The 22,909-nt window shown below is 39.8% G+C and overlaps 1 protein-coding gene across 2 annotated transcripts in view; it reads left to right on the top strand.

Annotated features, from left to right (window-relative positions):
* ITGA9 (integrin subunit alpha 9) overlaps nucleotides 1–10,090 on the top strand; it is a 245,759-nt gene extending 235,669 nt beyond the window's left edge. For both annotated transcript variants that reach the window (XM_041122619.1, XM_030009961.2), the window contains one exon: nucleotides 5,176–10,090. In XM_041122619.1, coding sequence (XP_040978553.1) covers nucleotides 5,176–5,274 — 99 coding nt within the window. In that variant the 3' untranslated portion in view covers nucleotides 5,275–10,090. The remainder of the gene's footprint in view (nucleotides 1–5,175) is intronic.
* The last annotated feature ends 12,819 nt before the right edge of the window (nucleotides 10,091–22,909 follow it).

Consider the following 22,909-nt stretch of genomic DNA (forward strand, 5'->3'; position numbering starts at 1 on the left):
TTTGCAGTTTAGAAAAATATAAAGTCCAGTAATTCAGTGATCAGCCTTTGGATGTGCAGAAAATAGCAGCAGAAAAAAAGGCAATTTATTGTGATGTTAATTCAACACTTTGAAATCACTTTGAAGTTTTCAGTTTGTGTGAGTGCTTGAAGAATGCAATTTTATGTGAGTGTTGTTAGATATGACTTTTCTGTGGTTTTTAAGGGATTTAAATCTGGCATGACAGCTAAAGTAAGTTGTGTGAGCTAGTGAAAGAGACTAGAGCTAGTGAAATACTGAAGATTGAATAGAGGACTTGACAGTGCTGTCGCATGGCAAGAAATAACTGCACAATAACAGGTGTAATTCCTCAGCCTACAAGTAACACAGAATTTCTGTTGTTCCATTGTTCAGTTTTGCCAGGAACATGCTTTCTGCTCAGCGTATACTGTAGATGGCAGTAAGGTTATGCTAGAAGAGGGTGCATGGGCTGGAAGAACTAAATTAAAGAATGTGTGTAAAACCTATGGAGGGTTTCAGGTTTTGAATCTAAGCCACCTATTTATAGCAGCTCTAATACTTACTTGAAGCACCTCCAGAAAGAACTGGTTATTGTTTGTCACTTCTGGTAAAGACCAGGCCAGCTTTTTCTTTTCATTTTGTTTGGTTCTGCATGAATTTGTTTGGATTTGTTTAAAAGCAAGCAGACATCTTTGCAGTTTATCATAGCAGATGTGAAACGTGACAGCTTGTGAATTCACAGACAATTCAGACGCTCTCTCCTTTCCCTGGCGTGGGGCGTGAATCCGTTGTAAGTGACACTGATAGCCCCAGGATTTCAGGACTATCCCTATATTCCCAAAGTCTTCAATGGCCGTCTTTCTCCTCTGTGTTTGCACACAGAAGAAATGAAGTAGGACATGGTACCCATGGCATAGCAGTTCCCCTCTGGTAAGGTCTGCCAAGGTTAAGAATAAAGCATGGTGTATGCTGAGCAGTGTCCTGCTCCTAAGACCTTGCTTTCAGCCACACTGACCTGAAAGGCCCATAACTCAAGAGGCCCTCCTCAGCCTTCCCAAATAATTTTCACCCAACTGTGAAATGCTGACTGTAGTTTGCTTTTCTCATTTCCTACATTGTCTTTGGTGGCTGATGCCTCTTCTTCCATTATAACCCTTCTGCTTCCCATGGTAATCTCTCTTTGCCGCCTGTAAATATGTTCCCCTGTTGCTCTTCCTCTCATGATTGCCTCCCCCAGGCAGAGGTTTACTGATCAAAATATTGTCATAAGTCCTTTCCTTGGATGTGGTGGTGTGAACTCACAGACTGCATGATGGGATCACGGCTCTGGACTTGGGTATTCCTTTGCCACATACATACAGCTATGTGTGTACACACACACACAGATATGTATGTCTGTGTATATGGAAAGCAAAGTTTGGGAGAATTGAACAATATTAGAGACTCATTGCCCATGAAACATGGGTTGGAGACCATTGGCCCACTGTAAACACCCATTCCACAAGTGAGATCATGACCATGCTCTTGTTAAAGCTGAAGATCTCTCCTCCTCTCCCTGCTTGAAATCCAGGACTGAGTCCCAGCAGTGCTGTCCTCACTGGGTTTTCTGAGTTCCCTTAAGGGCTTTGCATTAGCCACAGAAAAGAGATCTTGTGGTGTCGCTTCTGCCCCAGTGACAACAGAGCCAGTATCTACTCGGCCCCATGTTGCATCAATTCTCCTGCTTTGCTCCAAGTGTCCTCCTCCTTATTACCCCTGTATCTCCTCACTGTATGTTAAATTCACTTGTTCTCTCCAGCTTGCCACAGGCACTTATCAGCCCTCACCATATGGGTTAATATTGCTGTCATTTTTAATGAAATCAGTTTATTGTAAGGAGGTGGATATGTGGGTTGTGTGGTCTCTTGTGAGACAATGACTATGTTGTGATTTCTTCACGGCCATTACCAAAAAAAAACCCTTTCTGGTGATGATAGGGACTCTATCATGTTAAGTGAAAATATGCACTGTTAACACTAAGGAACAGTATCTCATAACAAAGCACATCCTTGCCTTTCAGGGATGGGAAATATATATATATAATCCCTGACCACTATTTTAAAAAATGTAAAAAAACCCCAACTCCTTAAGTTCCAGTTTCTCCTTCTGGTTGCACTTAAATTAAGTCCTCCACATAATTTTAGATTATCCACATCATTTACAGCAAGTAAACATACATAACTTTGTAGTGGAATCACCTCTAGATGTAGGATTTCATGCTTCAGTAATATTTATTATGGTCTTCGGCTCACTTTTTGCCCTACTGAAAAGTTATACAAAAGCATTCTGTATCCAGTAACAAAATAGTAAAATACCAAAACTATCATAACCAACTTTTAAAGATAATTCCTGAAGCAGATGTTCACAAACAGACAATTTTTATTAAAATAACAGTGGGAAGGAGTTTGCTTTTGTTTGTTTGGCCCTCGAGGAAATTAAAAAGCCTTTATATAATTTTGATTATAACTTCAAGAGAGAATTTTATTGTACCAAGGATGTGGTTGCATGAAGGATGGAAACCTTAAGGGTTTAAAACCTGTTTTTAAAAGCTACAAATTGAACTTCTCATGTTAATCTTAGGAAACAAAGTCCTGTGGCAATTTTATTTTCTAATGTGCAGAACATGTAGGCCTGTTATAAAAACTGATAATACAAAAATGGCTTCTTCAACCCTCTGCTCCCTGAGCATATGTAAGGAGTATCTGCAGATTTCTGTGACTAAAATAAGTACCTACAATTAATCCTACTGGGGCAGAACAATGGAGGAGTAGTAGGTTCTTATACTTTTTTGGTTTGGGTTTTTTTTTCATTACCAATAAAATAATTCACCTCCCTTTCAGACTGTGAAAATCTAGGGAAACTTGTGCTATTGGCTTCCCATTGAGCTGAAGTATGTTGGCATCAATGGTGAAATTTCACTGGGATTTTATGATCGTGCTATCTTGAGGATCTCTTCTCAAAACACATCCTTCGCACTGGTATAGCTTGTAGGTACAAGTACAAAAATAACTAGTAATGATATTTTTCTGCTAAAGGAAGAACTTGATTAGCCTTCTAGAGCAAGTTTGAAGAATAGGGAACTAGAGAAACTCTTCTTTAGTTCTCTTTTTCTGAATCCTTTGCATACACTGTTCTGAAAGATGCTAGGAGGCAAGGGAGACATGGTCCTCCAAAATTCAACAGTGTCCCTTTTGTGAGGTGGTTTCAGAACAGAACCACCATTATCCATGCATTTGCATGTATTGAGCAGCAGATAAAGCTTTGCTTAGGATAGATGGGGAGGAGACTATGTCTATAGTCTGCGCACAAGACTGTGAACAAATTACTTTTAAGGTCTAATTCTAGTTGGGGGGGGGGGGGGGGGGGGGGGGGGGGGGGGGGGGGGGGGGGGGGGCTCCAGAAGGTCATGGGACCTCTGTAAAATTGAGATCATAGGCTTTTATGTCTATGTCTACACAAAACCACAAAGTGGTTATAGGTGTGTATGTAATGTACATCTCTGCACTCAGCAGGGTACACCTATCTCCAGCCAGGGCTGTGGTCCACAGTTACCCAAAAAAGGGGCTTGTTAGAGCATGCAGCAGCTTCTGTGTCCTTTGCGCAGAAGCCAGGCAGCGGAGGTAGGGGGTGGTGAGAGGATGGTGTGTGTCTGGTCTCATGTTGTCATGAATTCAGGATGTAGTTGGGGGCACTGGCAAGGACCTGGGCTTTAGGAAGTTCTGCTGGCAGAGCACCCTCGGCAGTTTGGACAAGCTGCCTTTCAGACCCCTGTGAGTAAAAATATACTTGAAGAAAATTAAAGTTGCTAAAGAACTCAAACTAAAAAGCCTAACTTAACAGAAACTTAGTAGTGACAAAACAGCACAAAATATTCCTACATATAGCCAATTTGGGAATAAAGGATGGCAATAACTGGTTGATAAAGGAAGACTAAAGCATCATGTTTTACCCAGCAGGAGTAAGAAAACAGGTTTGGAGTGGTAGGAATTACATAAATGTTTAATTATGATAAACAAAATATTGATTCAATGGTCTCAATAGTGCACTGCTAAGTTTGAGGAGTTATTCTTGAATGCTTACCAAAGTCTGTTATTAAAATCACTTTTGTTTATTTGAAAGACTTAAAAAGCCAGAGATATGAGAGGTTTTTATCCAAACTGAAATGAAAACCACTTGCGTTACTTTAACTAAGTACAAGGGTTTAGGAAACAAGAAGATATGCAAAAGTGATAATCAGCCCTGCAGCATCTTGAAAGCTTCTGGAGGAATTATTGTTGATGCTCTGCATTTTGTAGGATCAGGCTCGTATTTTGCCTTCTGAACCGCAGATTACGCAACTGGTAGCAATGGGACAATGGAAATCATTTAGCAAAAAGAAGAGTCTGTGCCTATCAGTTTCATCCAAAGCATGTTAACATAAATGACCCTTAAATAGAAAATTTGAGACCTGACCTTAGAGCGATTACCAGCAGGAAGAGAAGTACCTGTGGGTGCACAGCAGTGGGCTGATACTTGTGGGGACAGGCACGCGAAATGGCAGCAGAGCTCTTCAGAACGGTGGTGGAGCACCTGCGATAGACAATAGACGGTGCTGGCTTTTCTGGAAGAGGGTTTCTTACAAAAAAGGCTGATAATTGGAATTTGGATGCTGGGAGGTGGGCATACTGTATTCCTCTGATCTCTTGTTTTGTGCAGTTGTGGACACTGAGAGCACAGTTCATAAAACTCTGGCAGCATTTACTCAGGACCCAAGTGCTAGCCTGGCTTTAGGTTCAGATCCAGGTTTCACCTTAGTCTATATTTGAAACCAATAAACCTGTATCTGCCTCTTCTGGTCTGTGTTTATTAGAAGTACCTTATGTGCATTTTTTTTTTTTTTTTAAATCATGTTTCATATAAGAGGACTCTTCTCTCAGAGTAGTTCATCTATAAGGAGCAGAGTATTCATGAAGATTTGGGACCCAGTTTGATCTCATTTCTATTGATGTAAACAAGGAGCTATGATTCCAGATTGGCACTAGGAGAAATTCGATATTAACACCTGTGCTATTGTTTTTTGCATGCCATTTTCTGACAAAGTAAGTTTCAATTTAATGATACTGTTACTTACCACTGTCATCTCTTCTTGATTTGCAGATGGGCTTCTTCCGCCGGAGGTACAAAGAAATTATTGAGGCTGAAAAGAGCAGAAAGGAGAATGAAGATAGTTGGGACTGGGTCCAGAAAAATCAGTGAACTGCCCATGAAAACTAAAGCCCAGTCATGTGACACGCGCTTGCTAGCCTATAGGTCCTGCTCTCGTATCTTCCATATGTGGAAGAAGGAATCTTCTCCAGATTTTTCGGAGACCCCATTGATGCTGTGTCTTTATCACTCCAACAAGCTAGGGAACATATCCTGAGGCAACCACTGCAGCCATGTCAGGTGACTGGAGCAATTTACACTTCATTTAAGAGCTGAACTTTGAACTTTGGTAACCAAGCTGCAGTGCAGAGCAATATTTATGAATCCAACTATGTGGTATACCCTCAGGGGAAGACTGTTACCTAAAAATATTTTTTATAAATATAAGCTTTTTATATTGATCATGTCTTTATATTTGTATCAATGTTTTATAGTTTCTATTGAATAGCTATATAGTTCACTCAAGCACTGATACCTGGCTAAATCCTTGGAAATACATATATGTATATATAAATCCTATTGTACTTTTAAACTTCAATGCAAGAGAGAAGAGAGACATTTGCAGATTAAAGTAGCTGAAATCCTCATATGCTTAATTCACAAGGCTTGGTAATGTTGTATATAGACCATTTAATGGCAATAAGCCAAAGTCTTTTCATTATCTCTTTTTTTGAGTTGAATTTGGTGTTTGGTTTATAAACTAATGAACCTAAAATATTACACAGATGTGATATTCTGTATCTGAGTTTATCCTTTACTGGCCTGAATGGGAGAGGATGAAAACACTTCCTCGGTGACGTGTAGCAAGACTTGTAGCTTGCTTTGGCTCACTGAAGAAAGCATCACAGAATGTTTTCCTTTGGGAATTTTTCTCCTGCAGTCTCTAGTAGTTTGATAATTATCTAGTACTGTACAATTGAGATACCAGAAGGATATCATTGGGCCAACCACTATGGCATTGACAAATTCCTTGGAATTAAAAAAAAAAAAGAAATGGAGACATATTAATGTTAAGAAGGATAGTTTTTAAGCTACTGTTAATGATTGTGATCTGTTGCCATCAAAGCAAGTGATAAATTGCTACAAGCTATGAGCAGTATGCCTGCCTTGTGAGTTTTATACACGAGTCATGAGTTTGTTTATATGATAATTTTAAGAGAGATAAGTAGATGCAAGGGTTAAAATGTTTGGATCTTGAGATTCCATATCCGTGTGTTCCAAGTACTGAATGTCATCCTTCCTCAAGCATCAAGAAGGAAGTTTAGTCAAGGTGCAGATGTTACTGGATCTCAGATTGCCACTTTGTTCCCTGGTAATTCCTTAGCAAATCACTTGTTGAATTAGAAGAAACTTAGTTGTAATAAATTCAACCATGTTTCTTCAAAAAGCTCTTGGATTTCTGAATAGAAATGGTGGAACTCTGTAAGACTTGGGTTTAGATTCTACTTGTACTTTGCACCTTGTGTAAATAAGAAGTAAACGTCACATTGGTATAAAATCCATGTAAGGGAAAGAAGGGTCGAGCTCTGTGGTAGAAGGTGAAGGAGAAACAGGAATGAATGGCTGCAAGGTGTCTCCTCCCATAAGAGTAAGGTAAAAGAACTGCTGGAATTTTGGAAATCTGCTTGAGGACAGGTCTTATTCTTGCTCTTGCTTGCCAAATTCATTATAGCTTCAAACTTTAAAAACTTTACCACGTCCATATTCCTGTTTGCTTTTTTCCCCCACTGGCATTAAGTGCCTGCTGTTACTACGGTATTGATCAATATTTATTAACTTAACTATCTGCACCCATTGGGCAGAAGATGGTTTTTAAGTGAATGAAGTGTGTTGATTCAACATTTGACAAGAAAAGCTATTAGTCTATTCAGTTATCTTTCTTAAAACAATCATTGGTGATTTGACAGATTTCGAATAACAAATGATCATTTAAGCCAGAATCTGAAAAAAACTGCTGAGGCAAAATCCTGTTATAACCACATGTAGTGGACTGCAGATTTTTCATCAGAGTGCAAAAACAAAAGGCTGATGGCCTTTGACTGCACTGTTATATTAGAGGCTATTGAATTCCTCACAGTATGATATTTCTGACATCAGTTAGTTTTGCTAGTATTTAAACCTAAAGTATCTATTTTTTCTGTTGTTGAAAAATACCTAAGACTGACAGATAGAAGTTGGACATGAGGTTGATTCACAACTATGAATTGAATAAGAAATTGCTTAGAATACTTGCTGAAAAAAAAAAATTCAGTTTATTTAGCTGTAAGAATTTTCAGTATCTGTCCTCTCTTAAAACTGAGCCCCTCCAAAATTATTAAAAAATGGTGAAAAAAATAATTCAGGGGACAAATGAAACTATTTGTGAATTTAACTGAATTTGAAAGTTTCCATCCAAAAAAGGAGGAAATTCCGTTTGAAAAGTTGAAATGCCTCATTTCCACTTTTAAAATAAAAATTTACTTTCAGATCTGCCAAAAATGCTTCATTACAATATTTTAAAAATCAACATTAGTTATTCCTCTGAAACATCTTTTTAAAGTATATGAAGAAAAGAGGTTTTTTTAACTGACTTTTTTTAAAGTAAAATACCCATTAAGCATTTCATATTGTGTTGGACAATTATTTTTCTTTTTTTTCTGTCTCAAGGCAAAAATGTTTTCCTTTTTTTGGTTAAAGTAAAAAAAAAAAAAAAGTAAACCCCATTTGAGTGAGCCCACACTGGACTTTTTTGATACCTGCCTTGAATTGTCTACTATTGATCCAGCGCAAGTCGTCACTCAGTGAAAATCTAGTTGTTGGCCAGATTAGTGACATGTTCTTGAAATAATCCATTAATTCTTAGTATCATCACTGTTAGGTACTCAGTAGTTCTGTTGTCACAGGTGCTTTTGTTTTTATATGTATAACTCTTCATAATTTTTGTCTTCTTCTTTCTTTTTTTTTTGTGTGTGGTGGAATTCCATTGTGGCTCTTGCTTGCTTCCAGTTAAGATAGTCAGACTTGACGATGAAACATACCAATACTTAGTATTAAAATCCTGTAGATGCACCTTTCCTCTCCTTAAAAAGCAACCAAACAAGCCAAACAAAAAAATCCACTAATATCAGTTGGTTGCAATCAGTTTCTAACCCAAAAATCTTATGAAACCGTAATATACTTCAAGAATGTGTAGAAAATAGCTGTGCTATAGATCTGCTGTTTGTTTTTAAACTCAGAAATTGTAATAAATGTAATTGTGTCAAAATCTAGAGACATGGTTACATTGGAAATTGCTTCTAGGGCTCTGGAAGTTCCCATCCGTCAGCTGCATGTTAGTTCCTTTGTGCTGTACCTCTTGCGCAGCAGAGCTGGGGGATGTCATTGTACCAGTTCTCTCCAGTTAATCCATTTTGGGACAAACTCATCAATTGTCTTGAATAACTTCATTGAAAGGTTTGCTGAATTGGCATTGCATTTTTTTTATGCAGCGGGCTCACTTTGCACTGGCTTTAAGCTATGCAAGTGCAAGTTTAGAAGTGGGGCAGTAGCATTTTTAAATGCATTATCTGGCACGTGAGAGATCTTTTGTTTAAGCCCTGAAGCTTGCAATGTGCAGGGTGTCTTCTTACAGATAGTACCCTTGAAGTTGCTGTTAGGGTAGGAAGAAAACAATCTCAGAAAAACATGATCAGGAAGAAAGGGGGAAAATAATTAAGGAAAAAATCACTTAATGCAGAGCCCATGCTGTTGCAACCCCATTTAATTTCCAGCTTGACATCAAGAAGATCACAGTCATTTCAGAGTTTTGGTGGCCCACAGCACAGGGGTGAATTTCACTTCCCAAGAGCTGGAAGTATTTGCCACTACTCACAGCGTGTTTTGTGACCATTTCATTTGAAAACCAAAGGTCTGCTCTTGGAGGTGAATTTCCATCAGTTCACCCCAAGCAACAGCAGGGCTGGTGTACTCTGAGGCTGTCACTAGTATGCTCTAGTATTTGGCCATTGTAGCTAACAAAAATACTAGCTATATTCTTCTGAATAAACCTAGTTTTTAATTTGCCCAATTACAATGAGGAAGTCAGCAAACTGTAGAAAACACTGGAGCAGCCTCTGAATTGAAGTCACCTCACAAATCACTTGGGTTATGTGAGAGAGAAATTGTGCTTGATGTGAACCCCAACCCTGTAAACCACTTAAGCAATCCTTTCATCTCAAAGTGGCAAAGGCTTTTGCAATGCCGAGCATACCAGTGAGGACGACCCTCTCTGCCTCAATACATGAATGGGAAGGACCCTACATACAAGTCAGTGATGTGCAGGTGACTCAGCTTGCTGAAAGCAACAGTTGCGCAAAGATGGTTTTTGGCAATATTTAGTATCAACGTTCTTGAATGTCTTCTGTTCATAGACGCATTTTGGAGTCTTGCACAAGTGTCAAGCGTAGTATCCATGTGGCATGGGAACATACAGTATTGCTTTCACTAGAGGATAAAGGGAGTCATGGAACTAATTTCTATCTTTGTCCAAGCTCATCCACTTGCTAGGGTTTCTTGGCTATAAATGAAAATAGGATTTGGTTCATTTAGTGTACATTGATTAAACTGGCATGAAGACTATAATTGCTTTTGGAGCATGGTTTGCATACCAGTAGGGTACCTGCACCATTGTCACTCCTTTTTCTTAGAATGTCACCCCTTATGTATTGTAAAATTGTATGTTTCTTTTTGTGAACTTGTGGTTGGAAGAATGTGTTCACTCTTATTGATGTCACCTGTATTTAGAAGCTCGTGTTCACCTGTATTCTAATTCACTTGCACTGTTTTGGAAATGTCAGGTTTACAGAAATACAACTTTTTGGAATAAAGACTGGCTGCGAATTTATCCTAATAATATAATTTTGTCACTTATTGTCCCTGTCCAGCTCAAGTATTTTTCCATTAATCGGGTGAGATGTTTTCTCATGTATGTTTGAATTAAATGGTATGTGCATGTGTTTATCTGCGTGTGGATAATGGACGACTTTATCGTAATTCTGTGACTTGTATAAAATCAAGCTATTTGGAGACTAAGAGTTTAAATAGCTTGACTACAATGTTGTGAAACCATGGAAATAAAATATTAGTAGGAATTATTTATATTTCAACAGTATTGCTCTATCAACATGATGTAAAACCCCACATAGTGGTGATACTGCCCTGTGATAAGAACGTCAACCTGTATAACTTGAGTTCTGTTTCAGTCTGTATGAATTTGGGTGAAAGTCAAATTATTCAGCTTCATGCATTTTTTTTCTGCAAGGATTTATAGTCCATGAGTAGCTAAATAATACATTTGAAAGATTTTCTTCAACTCCATGCATCCCCATGCTTACTCTGTCAGAGTAGAAGCTAGATAGAAGCAGTAAAAAAAGCTGATTGATTTCTATGGCTGTGGCGTACCTCTCTGTATTTCTAATAATCATTAGAAGTCCCGTCAAAGTTTTCTCATCATTTTGAGGATGGGCGAAACCTCTGTGGTAAAATGTGAACTGACCTGAACCTTCATTCTAAAACAAAACTGAAAAACTGAACCTGAAATTTCAGGCTCTCCCTTTCCTCATCTTCAGCTCCTTTCTCTGCTTTTTGTGGAGACCCTGTGTGTAAGTGTTTAAATGTTCTCCAGCCATACGGAAACAGTCTATTTCCTCTGTGTTAGGCTGTCAGCTAAATAAATATCTAAGAACAGGCTGGGCAGAGTTAGGACCTAACCTGTGACTCAGAGCACGTTTGCACTGGTGGAAGACCATGGCTTTGTGTGCCACAAAGCCAAAGGCATTAGGAATGCTCCAAGTAGATGTGGTCCTGGCATGTAGGTAGCACCCTTCAAAGTAAAAGCAAATGTTCTCAGTCAGGAAAGCTTCCTTCAGGGGAAAGAAAACATTGTTGGGCAAAAGTGGTAGGAGGATAGGAGGAGGATGCTGCCGAGAGGAGTGCAATGCACAGTTTGCTTTTGGACCTTAGTGGAAGCTTTAGTGCAGCACCAGCTAAAATAATAACCAGAAACTTTTAGATGTACTTGTTGTGGTTTAACCCCAGCCAGCAACTAAGCACCACGCAGCCACCCGCTCGCTCACTCCCCCCCATCCAGTGGGGTGGGGGAGAGAATCGGAAGGAAAAAGGTAAAACTCATGGGTTGAGGTAAGAACAGTTTAATAGAACAGAAAGGAAGAAACTAATAATGATAATAATAATAATAATAAAATGACAGTACTAATAAGAGGATTGGAATATACAAAACAAGTGATGCACAATGCAATTGCTCACCACTTGCCGACCGATGCCTGGTTAGTTCCCAAGCAGTGATCCTCCCCAGGCCAACTCCCCCCAGTTTATATACTGGGCATGATGTCACATGGTATGGAATACCCCTTTGGCCAGTTTGGGTCAGCTGTCCTGGCTGTGTCCCCTCCCGACTTCTTGTGCCCCTCCAGCCTTGTCGCTGGCTGGGCATGAGAAGCTGAAAAATCCTTGACTTAGTCTTGACACTACTTAGCAACAACTGAAAACATCAGTGTGTTATCAACATTCTTCTCATACTGAATCCAAGACTTAGCACTATACCACCTACTAGAAAGAAAATTAACTCCATCCCAGACGAAACCAGGGCAGTACTAGTACCTTTTTGTTACCGTACGAGTGCGAGTGTGGCAGCAGGCAGTGGCTGTCCCCTCCCGGGGAGGGAGGCTTGCTGAGCTCACTCTGCCCTCTGTGGGGCTCGCTCGCCTTTCTTCTTTTTAATGAGCAGAGAACAGCAGCCTGCACTTTGCACGATTTTGTGTGTTGCCTTCCTCCTAAGCAGCTTTTAAGAACCTCTTTGGACTTCTATGACAAAGTGGCTTTGTTTTAGAAAACAAACCCAAAACCTTTGCAGGTTTGTTTCTTCCAGTTTCACCAAGAAGGGAAGAACTAGATGAAAACTAGATCAAAATTTGAGAAAAAGAAGATGTTCTTTCACCATGGGAAAAACAGCTCATTTGTTAGCACGCTGCTGAGCCTGGCTCCTGTGTAGGGCTGGAGTTGGTCTGACATTTTGGCTTCCTATGCTGGCCATTGGCCTGCTCTTAGGATCGGATGTCATGGGACCTCCTTTGCTAGATCTTTTCCATTTAGTAGTGAAATGCCCCATGAGAAGGAGAGAAATGACTTTTTCCCACACTTTTTGGGTCTAGTGGGGTGGATACTGACCTGAGTCGTGCTAGGTATGATGTTTCGATTTGATGAAAATTTTGAGTGCCCATAGCACACTAGATAATTGAGTCCCAGAATGACTAAGGAGAGTGTTGTGGGAGTCATTAAAGATGCAAAGTAGATCTTATGGTCCCCTGGCCCCAGTTGGCTTGCTACCAGAATTAAAATACAACAAAAGCAGCTATTTTGTGAAGATTCAAATGCACAAACAGATTTAAAGTCATATGACTGCTCACTCCTGCACATCCAAGGTTTCAATATTTTAAATGGCTGCAAATGGAGATTTTATTTGCAAGTGGTTTTGACAGAAGTAAAGCATGATAGTGGAGAAATGAATCATCTTAACAAAAGAGCAATGGAAATTAGTTTTTCATGTCTTAGCCATGCTATAATTTCCTGTGACTGTCGGAAAGGATTAATTCATGGATTTCCAGTTCATTTCTCCTTTGCTTTTGATGTGGTTAGTGTCGTTTTAATGCCTGAACTTCTAGATGTGCTATGTTTTGGTAAGTTAACCAGCAGTTCAACAGCTGTAAAGAATCAGAAATTAATGAAGTAGTAACCCTGAGCAGAGATTTCCCTGCTGCAGACATGTATTCAGATATGATGTATTGACTTTCATGAAATTATTCTAGATTTATACTAACACAAGTGAGAAGGGACTCAAACAGGCTCCCTTGAAGCTGAAGGATACACATCATGAGACAAGCTTTGCGCTAATCTGCATAAGTGGTAATGTACAGTAATTTCTGTCATTTAAACAGTATTCCTCTGGGTTTGCTATCTGAGAGCTGTGTAATTCAATCCTAATGATGCTGCTCTGTGCTATATTCAGAAAGAGAAAAGGAATAGTAAAAAAGTGATCACTTTATCCAGCAAAGAGACCACTTCATAGAAAGGATAAAGTCTGTCCTACATCAGTCTCTCAATAGAGATGGGGCAATTAAAAACTTGACATGATCTGCCCCCTTACCTTTATCTAACTTGAATAATCAGGCTGATGGCTAAAATTCCTATTATGTATTTTGCTGTGTTGATTTTAGGAGAATGGCACAGAATAGGAAGCTGGCAATGAAGTGATTACCTAGTAAGAGATCAGAACACCTGCTCAGTATTAAATTCATGAAGTCTATATATAGGGTTGGATAGAAGATGATAGAAATGGAGTAAAACACTTTTCTCCATTTTCATTTTCAGGGTGGGGCATGAGAGACTGCATCTAACAATGTAAGAACATACAAGTTTTTTGTGAGATTGCCAAATGCCAATATCAAGGTAGTGTGTCACCCTGTTTCTTAGCTTAAGACTGTGTCCATGACATGGCTTCATCAAAGAAGAGACCCGTGCTTCACCTTGACCAGGTGTCACATGTCACCCTACAATAACCTTGTGTCATACTCCACTGCCTGCTCAGCTGTTCTTGTCTCACTCTCACTCCCATCCTACAGACACGACCAACTTTTTCACCTGGCCTCCTCTTAAGTTTCTCCTCTGGTTCATAAGTGTTATTACCCTTTTCTCTCATTTGTCTGAATAAGAGGGCTAACTTAAATTTAAGTGCTTTTTCCCAACTTGCACTTAGTTTGAAATATGTCGCTTTTGTTTCAGACCCAAAGAAAGATTTGTCCTGAAAACTTGGCAGTTTTCCCAACTACGTCAGTAGTTCTGAGGCCTTGCGGGGGGGGGTGTCGGGCACTGTGGTCCTTTCCTCAGTTTCCTTTTCATCTAACCTATTAACAAGGTTGAAGTGTACCTTGCAAAACACTAATGAATGTGAAATCTGAGGTAGATAGGTAAATAGGCACATAGATAGGTAGATAGATAGACGTGCATATGACTGAAACTTATTTTGGAAGTGGACAAATCATATGAAATGGCCAAGCCTGCCAAAGCCTCAGCCCTTCAGAATAATGTAAACATTTTGTTTGGAAATTCTGAAATGCAATCAGGAGCATGGAATTGGAAGGTCCTCAAGTCCAGTCTCCTATTTTCATTAGCATCTACTCCATATATTTCCTTTCATGAACTAACTGAACAAAGTCCAGTAGAACCAGTTAAATTTCATTTCCTTAATATTCTTGCTAAAAGACTATTCTAGCACCTCATTTTGATGGTGCTGTTAATGGTCATTTTCATCCCAATTTGTTCTCTTGCCAACAAGATCTTTTAATTTAAATAGATCCCTTCCTTCCTTCCTGTTCTGAGTTGATCTTTCTTGAATATAGGTGACCAGAAGAAGACACTGTTTTCCAGGTGAGGTACCAAATTCCTTGTCCAATGCCTTGTACATCACCTGTACATAAGACTGGGTCTTCTGGCTCCATGAAGGTTACCAGCTGTCTACGTGATGTCTTGAATTATTAGGGACATTGAAAACCCTAGCACAAATGACCTTTCTGTAGACCTTTTAATCTACCATTTTGTGGAGTCTGGAACCCAAATATTGTACATGCCCCATGAAGAAGGTTGTTATAAGATGAAGGGAACCATCCCACGGTTGTCTCTGGAGCTGTAGATCTTTGGAGTATGATGTCTTCCTGCTAGGTGAGCTGGAAGGGAATCAGAGATGTTCTCCATGGGAGACTTTGGCTGTATTTTGACAGAAATTAACTGAAACTGATATAAAAATGCATAAAGTGGTTTAACTTCAGTGAGTATTTTCATCAGAAAATTCCCAGCTAGTGCTGACCACACGCTAGGCAACCAAAACACCCACTGGTCTTATTTATGCTTGGAGTCTTTCCTAAGATATCATGCACTTAAAGCACCATTAATTATTGCCTAATTACTTTCAGCAATGAGGTATGGGCAGAAAAAAAAGTGCTCTGAGATGGTGAAGTTGTCAATTATAGCTGATAATTAAGGGGCCAGGTGTGTGTTTTATTTAACAAGATAAATATCTCCCCAGATGTTGCCTATCTGAAAGTTCACAACCACACAGGTATTTGGTACTTGATGAGGTGAAGGCATCTTCAGAGGTACTCATTTAAGATGGCCCTTTTTTTTGTGTGTGCAGTAGGGTTTAGATTGGCATATAAGCATGTTGCCTGTTGAACGTTCTGTTCCTCTTTCTCTCTCTGAATGCTGGGCTGATTTACCTTAGTATGCACCAGAAATGTGATTTTGATTTATTTGTTTGGGTAATTTTCTAACTAGAATAGCTGTCACGTGCTTCTGAGTGCTGGCATACCCTACAGAGAACATAGTCTTACAACAGGGTGAAATATCTTAGCAGTGTTTTTAAAAATAGTGCCTTATTTTGGCAACAGGTAACAAAAGCTGACATATACTATGAAGCGGGCACTGTTATCAAACATTTCTGTTTGGAATAACCTTTTCTTCAATAAAATGAAAAACGAAATGGTCAAAGTGTCAATGGGTCCTAAAGCCCACAGATTTTCTAAGGAAAGAATGGTGTAGGCTAAGTACCATGAAAGAATCTGGAGTTATTTCTTTCTGTTTTAATCTCTTTCACTAGTTAATTCTTGATGGTGTTATTCCTTGGAAGAGTAGCATTGGGTTTAGGCTAAGGCTTTTGGAAATTGCTTAAGTGCTATGTACTAACTCAGTTGGACTAGATGATCATCGTAGGTCCCTTCGAACTGTTCTAGTTCAATGACTTTTCAATTAACTAAGACCTCTATGACACTGATTTAAATGCAACTTTGCATTTATATATTTATTATATTTATAGCTATAAATTTTTTAGACATATTTCTGTAACACCTGGTGTGGAGAATTCTAGATGGATTAAACTGCTTTTATAATGGTACAGAATCCTACCATTCTCATGAAGAAGTAATGTATGCATCTTTCTATTGGCAGAACAGGCCTGCTTTCAGTGGTTAGGTCATGTATATGTAAACTGGGACAGGTCCAGGGTATGAAGAATACACAGGAAGATACTCAGACTTCACCTCATTGATTTTGCTTTCAATGTGAAACCAACTGACATGTAAAAGAAAAATCCACTAATGGTTATTAAAAGAAAATAGACCGTCTCTGGCTCAGGAAATCCCGGTGATTTCTGCACCGGAGGCACAATGAGTATACTGGGGAAATGTCAGTCCCCACTTATCTGCTCTTTTTTCTGCATGTCTGCCCCCAGACAGTGTTGGAGACAGGATGCTGGGCAAGATGGACCTTAGGTCTGGGGCAGAGCAACCATTTGTAGATCTTCATGGCTTTCAACTGGCCTCCATCAGCAAGGGAAATTCTTCAGATGAGCTATGGCACCAGAGAACTCCTCTGGCTTCCTAAGGGAACTCTTTTTGTTTTGTTTCAGTGGCTGCAATAATAATAATAAAAACTTCCTATTTCCACATAAGTAGAAGAAAAATTCCCATTTCCATGTAAGTCAGCTGTCATCTGTCTTAGAACAGAATAAGGAAGACTGAGGAGACCAGTTTGGTTGTGGGTTTTTTTAATCTTAACCTTTGTGTCTTTCCTTTTGCAGTCGGAGAGTGAATTATTTCGATAGCTCTTTCACCTCTCCAAAAAACTACTTCTGAAGAAAATTAATATTTCAGACTAAATGCCTTCAGCCTATAAGAGACTCCCCGATATCAAATATCCCAAGTATCCAATATCAAACACTCCAAACATACAATTTCCCGATGTGATTTGAGTCATCTCAAATCTCACCAAAGTGGTACCTAAATAATCTGTTTAAAGTTTTTGTTCCTTCTGGCATAGCTCTTTATAATTTGTTTTACTGTCTAGCATTCTCCTATCATATAGTCGATAGCAAATACCTTCCCCCTGCCGCCCCGAACATATGTTACTGCAGCAAAACATTTCAGGTCGTTCCCAGAGGAAAGCTGTCCTTCAGATGCCAATCAAAGGTATTAATAACAACAACAAAATGAATTCTACTTTGCTTAGCTCGTCCTAAAAGCTAAAGTGCTGCTAAAGGCTGGTCAGGAACATGACTGAAAGTTTTAAAGGTGTCCACCTAAAGAATATCAAAGAACTGTAATTTGAAATTGTAATTTGAGTCTCAAAATAGCAGGTGATGGCTGCTTCTTCCATGTCTTTGTGTTGCAGCAATCAATGTGAAATGCTAATAAATGTTTATGCATTGTTTCCCGACTTTTTTTTTTTTTTTTTTTTTTTTTTTTTTTTTTTTTTTTCCCAGCAGAGATGTAGCGCTTTGAGAGGTGGCAGAATGAAAGCTCTGAAGGACCAAGTCCTCGCCCTGGGGAGCAGGTAGGGCCTCAAAGCACCACTGGTGGTGTGATGAGCATTGCCATAACAAGCATTTAAATACTGAAATAACGAGAGATGCTGTGGGAATGTGAAGCTGGATCCTAATTTTTACCTGTGAGTAAAATTTCAATAGGACTATCAATGGTAATGCAGGCATGCATGCTGTTTAGCAGGATCAGTCTCTGTCCCTGAACCTGTTGCAGCAGATATGTCTAAGAGGAGAAGTTATGACTGAAGTCATAATCAGTTTAGCGCTAGCAATTTTTTTACCAGGGACTAGGCAGGCATCAAAAACTCATTTCATGTAGACCACCAACACTTGTCACATTAAATTAACTACTGGGTAATTTTAAATATGTACTTTTAAAGCTGAATAACAGCAGACTCGACTACCTGTCTCCTGAGATGTTGTTGTTTGTACATTGGTGTTACACTAGTGCCAAGATGCTCCAAGCTCTAGACCCTGGTGTGTGAAATAAAAGAAATGCTCCAAAGCTTCTGTAGGCTTAGAAGATCCTACAGGACTTTGATCTTTACCCTACTGATTGATCTCAATGATGTAAAAATCTGTCAGTCATTGAAAACTCCACGGTCAACACAAAGAGTGTGAAAGAAGAATGAAACATAAAATTTTGTTTTTAGAAAAAGTGACACTGTCCCTACGATTTAAAAGCAAGTTGTTCTAGTATGATGTAGCATTCTCTTTGTCATTCGCTTCTGAACACAGTTTGAATGATAACTGCACTTTTAGAGTAGTGTAGATTTTGATATCAGACAAGTTTTTGCTAGTCTGACCTAAATTACTAAAAAATCAACCACCTAACTTTGTCAGACAATGAGTCTATGCTCTGCTTAAGCAGTGGTATGCTTTAATAGTCTTAAAAGTGTAGGCTGGGTTAAGAAAATATGGGTCATATCCTCTAACGTGAATACTCTTCTCATTTGTCCTGAATTTGAATCACTAGTGTATTCAAAGCCACCTTGGATAATCAGGATAATCTCCTTAAATTGCTTGTGTCTCCTGATGCCTACAATAATACCACAACAGCATCCTGCTGTGTCACTGTAATGCCCCGTGTCTTAACTGCTTCATCCCATTCTGCTTTCCTGTATCCATTCGTTTTATCGACCTGATGCCTGGGACTGCAGAAACTGCAGAAGTGATGGGGCAGGGATCCTTTTTTCACTATTTGGCATGTCCGCAGTTCAGCCTGTGACTTTGAACACTGTATTATGGATACAACAAACCTCAGACTACTTGAAACCTGGATAGACCTTGAATCCTAGACAGAAGAAGAAAAAAAAAAAAGTTAAAACATTTGGTTGTTAAAAAAACATCTTGTCTAGTTTAGGTGTTTTCGTTTCTTTATGGCAAGCACTTCCAGCACAGCCACAGCGGAGGTAATTGGAGCCGCCGAGTGAATGTAAATCTGAGGAGGATTAAGCCCACTGTCTATAAAGCTCATGTAGCTCTTGAGCAACCCAGCAGTGATCAATTCATTATCATTACAAGCAGCCTGCCAAAGAAAACCTACAGGTTATTGAAGGCAAGATGACTGTAAAATTAGAGATCAGACCAACTCTAATGTTCACTAATGGACATGAACATTAGCTTTGCAGCTTTAGCCAACTGCGCTGAAAGAGACCCTGGTGACATTTTTGGATGAAGTACATTAGGGATTGAAGATTTTCTTTTTTTTTAATTTAACATATTGATTTACTTTTTATTGGGAGTTAAAGTGGCTGAGGAAAGAAAGAAGTTGGAAAGGATACTGGAAGTGGAAAGGAATGAAGATTGCCCACTGGCTTGTCTTAAATATTCCTTTCCTAGGTTTTTGCAATATTCAGCAATGGAATCTCTGAGTGAACATTTTCTCCCCACAAAACTTTGTTTACTTTACAGTCCAGTACTAGTGCTGTCAAGCACTACGTGCCAAATGAAACATTGGAGGTAAAACTGACACTACATAAAGTTAAAAAAAAGCCAAGTTTATGTGTACAGAGAGCTACTCGCTGTTAGTGAGCAGATCTTGAACAATAAGTAGAAAAAACAAGTAATTTCTGCTGCCTTGACTGCTTTTTTGTTAAAAAGGTGTGATAACCTCTTAGTAATTATGGCTTTTACACTCTTTAGGAGGCAAGTAACCTCTGCACAACAGTTTTAAGAGCAAGTGACTTGAAAGATACCTCGATGTGTAAGCAGCGTTCCAATTTCCCTATTAGATTCAGCATCACATCAAGAAACCTGCTCCTCTTCAATTAATTTTTTTGTTGCAGAAATTACACTGAAACAAAAACTTGTGTGCCTTTTTTCAGTTATGCTGCATTCATTATTCTGACTAAACTCCTTTTACGCTAATAGCTGTCCATAAGTACCCCCAGGATTAGTTCTGCCGTTTTTAGTTCTTTATACAACACTTTATCATGTTAACTCGTAACAGGCTCCATATAAAGTAGCATGGCCACAGCACTGGCAGTTACATGCAAGAGCCTGGGCAGGACTTCTTCCCTGGCAGCCACTGGGATTTGGGGTTGGTTACACATATCAGGCATTTATTGTCTTTGTGTGGACTTCAAAAAGCGCATTAAAAGAAACCCAGGGTTGTTGAAAAGCTGTCCTTTTACTGAATTTTCTGAAGCCTTTAAACAGAAATTTCTGTTATTCGTGCCAGACGTCTGTGCGGTCACATACTACCGCAGAATATTTTGCATCTTCCCCGTAGCAGTTCTGCGCAAGTGCTCTAGGCATCTAAGAGGGACCCACTGCTCCCTTGCCTGTAGCTTGCCCAGGGATGCTGCCCAAGGTGACTCCCCGTGATCGCAGCCCAGCGAGCACCGGCCGTGCTGGCGTGCGAAGCCCAGGGTGACAGGGTGAAATCTGGATTGGCCTCACTGGCTTTGCAGTGTGCTCTTCCCAAAGATATGCCTGGAAAATAAGCTGCAAGTCTGGGGACTATGAGGCTCAAGCAGGGACCCAGGAGATGCTGGTCCCTGTGGAGCACCTAGCCTTAAGAGAGCTGCTTTAATTCGCTGGGGAGTCGAAGGCAACGGAGGTAGTTGAAGGAGGGCAGGGAGTGAGGTGTGCCTAAGGGCTGGGGTGAGAGGGAAAGAAGCCAGGGAAAAGCTCAGCATTATGTAGGTCGTTGGATAAACTGGTCCCAAGGCAGTTTATTTTTAAAAGAAGTGCTAGGCATGAAAATTTTCTGTGATCGTGATACGGTCCACATCTTGGAGGGGATGGAACTGAGACATACTTCTTAATGCTAACAGAGTACTGCCCCGGTGCTCACTGAAGCCGAAGATATCGAAGACACTCCCCAGCTGTATGTTGTGTTTTCACACCAGGACGTTTCCTCCTCCCTCCCATCCTCCTATTTTCTCCATATTTGTTATTCTACTTCTCTTTTTCTCAAATATTATAGTAATTGCTCTAACAACAAAATCCTGAATAACGTAACAGGAAACCGAGAAAATAAGAGGAGTGCTCATCCCTTTCCTCAAGAAATTTTGCTAGAAGCCATAAATGATTCACTTAATGGAGGTGAGACAGACTCTTGCCTGATCCCATATCTATCATAAGCTGCTCAGCCTTACCTAGTTATCACTGAATTGATGGATGCCTGTTACTATAGTGGAAGGGGGGTGGGGGAAGCAAATCTTACGTTCGTGTAGCAAAAAGCAGAAAACGTTTGTGTGGAAAAGCAGTCAAAAGCTGGGAAAGAGCAGTGAAAGGGCAATGCACTATCCTTACCTAGCTGCATGAATGAAAACTCAATACTATGGTACCACAGCTGCTTCCAGGATTCGAGCTTAAATAAGTCCCCTGTGTTCCCCCATTAGAGAGCTGCCCTTCTGCATGTTTTAGGGTAAAATCCTGTCCCTTTGAGATCACCACAATTCTTTATTGTTGATTTTGGCGGGATCAGGGACTTAATCTAAATATTTTATGGTACCATCACATAGCATAACATCTTATAATTCTTGGGGGAAAAAAATCAGATACTCATTTGTGATGCCATGTGGCAAAGGATATGTCCATATGGCCATGTTCACAGCAATCAAACAGATAATGCCACTGAATTCAGTAGGCACCATCGCAGCACAGCCCTGCGGAGGCTGAAAGAGAAAAAAAAAAATCATTGATTCAAATGAGGCCAAGATTTCACCTCATGTTTTTAGTGTAGCAAATGTTATTGCAAGCCCACATAGAGCCAGCGTGAAGCGCAAATTACCACAGGAATTTGTCATATTCATTACCAACCTAGCATCATTAGTTTATATGAGTGTAGGCAATTAGGAGAGAGGTTTCAGTTTCTTTCTTTGAAAATGTGAATTTTATTAACAAAATGACAAGCTTTCTTTCAATGAAAGCAAGTCATATGCTGCAGGAAGAGTCATAAATTTGAGGAAAGAGCTGAGAGCCAATGTTTAACGAAGGCAGCATCACTCCGCAGACTAGAAAACAGGCAATAACTCAATTCCTTGGGTACATGGGAATCCAGTAGAAGAAAAGTAACCACGGCTGAGGAAATTTTGTTTGCAAAGGCAGATTTAAAGCTACTGAAGACAGAGTAAAGACACTCAGGAGACATCAGTGGACCTTGTTGTCAGACACTGTACCTAGATTTGGTTATTTTCCATTGATTGCTCTCCATTCTTTGGTTATTTGGTGACACCCCCCCTACCCCCCCATATTTGATAACCCCTGTATGTGAAGCAAAGATGCACTACTTCTTGTGAGCAATAATATTTCTCCCAGCGAATGAACATACCTGATGAAGATGCCTCCCTTTCCTCCCGCAGGAGTTAGTCCCCCCCAGTACGTTGCTATTAGCTCAAGTCTGGTTCCATCTGATTTTTTTGAGTATCAGCGGAAGAAGAAAAAAAATATAACAGCAGTTTTGTCCGTGTATGTGTAAACATTATGTATGTTTGAAAAAGCTACACGCAGGCAAAAGCCCCCAACCCAGTTTGCAATCTGGTGTAACTTTCTTGCAGTCCAGGGTAGCTGTGTTTGCCGGGATTTTGTCACCTCACAGAATTAACGGGAGCTGTCAATGAGGGTAATCCTGTTCTAGAGCGACCTCTCGTGTTATGTCGGCTAACTTCTGTTTGTATTACTTGTTTCTTTTACCCAGTTTCCAGTAAGGTTATGAAAATATCATCAAATCGCTTTGGATGCTGGTTTTGCTCTGTGCAGCGAGCTCAGTTACACTTCCCCCCTCTCATGCTTGTTGCTTAGTCAATGTGCTGCATTGCCCTGACTCCCTTT

The sequence above is a fragment of the Aquila chrysaetos genome, chromosome 3, assembly GCF_900496995.4.
Source record: "Aquila chrysaetos chrysaetos chromosome 3, bAquChr1.4, whole genome shotgun sequence".
Taxonomy (NCBI): Eukaryota; Metazoa; Chordata; class Aves; order Accipitriformes; family Accipitridae; genus Aquila; species Aquila chrysaetos.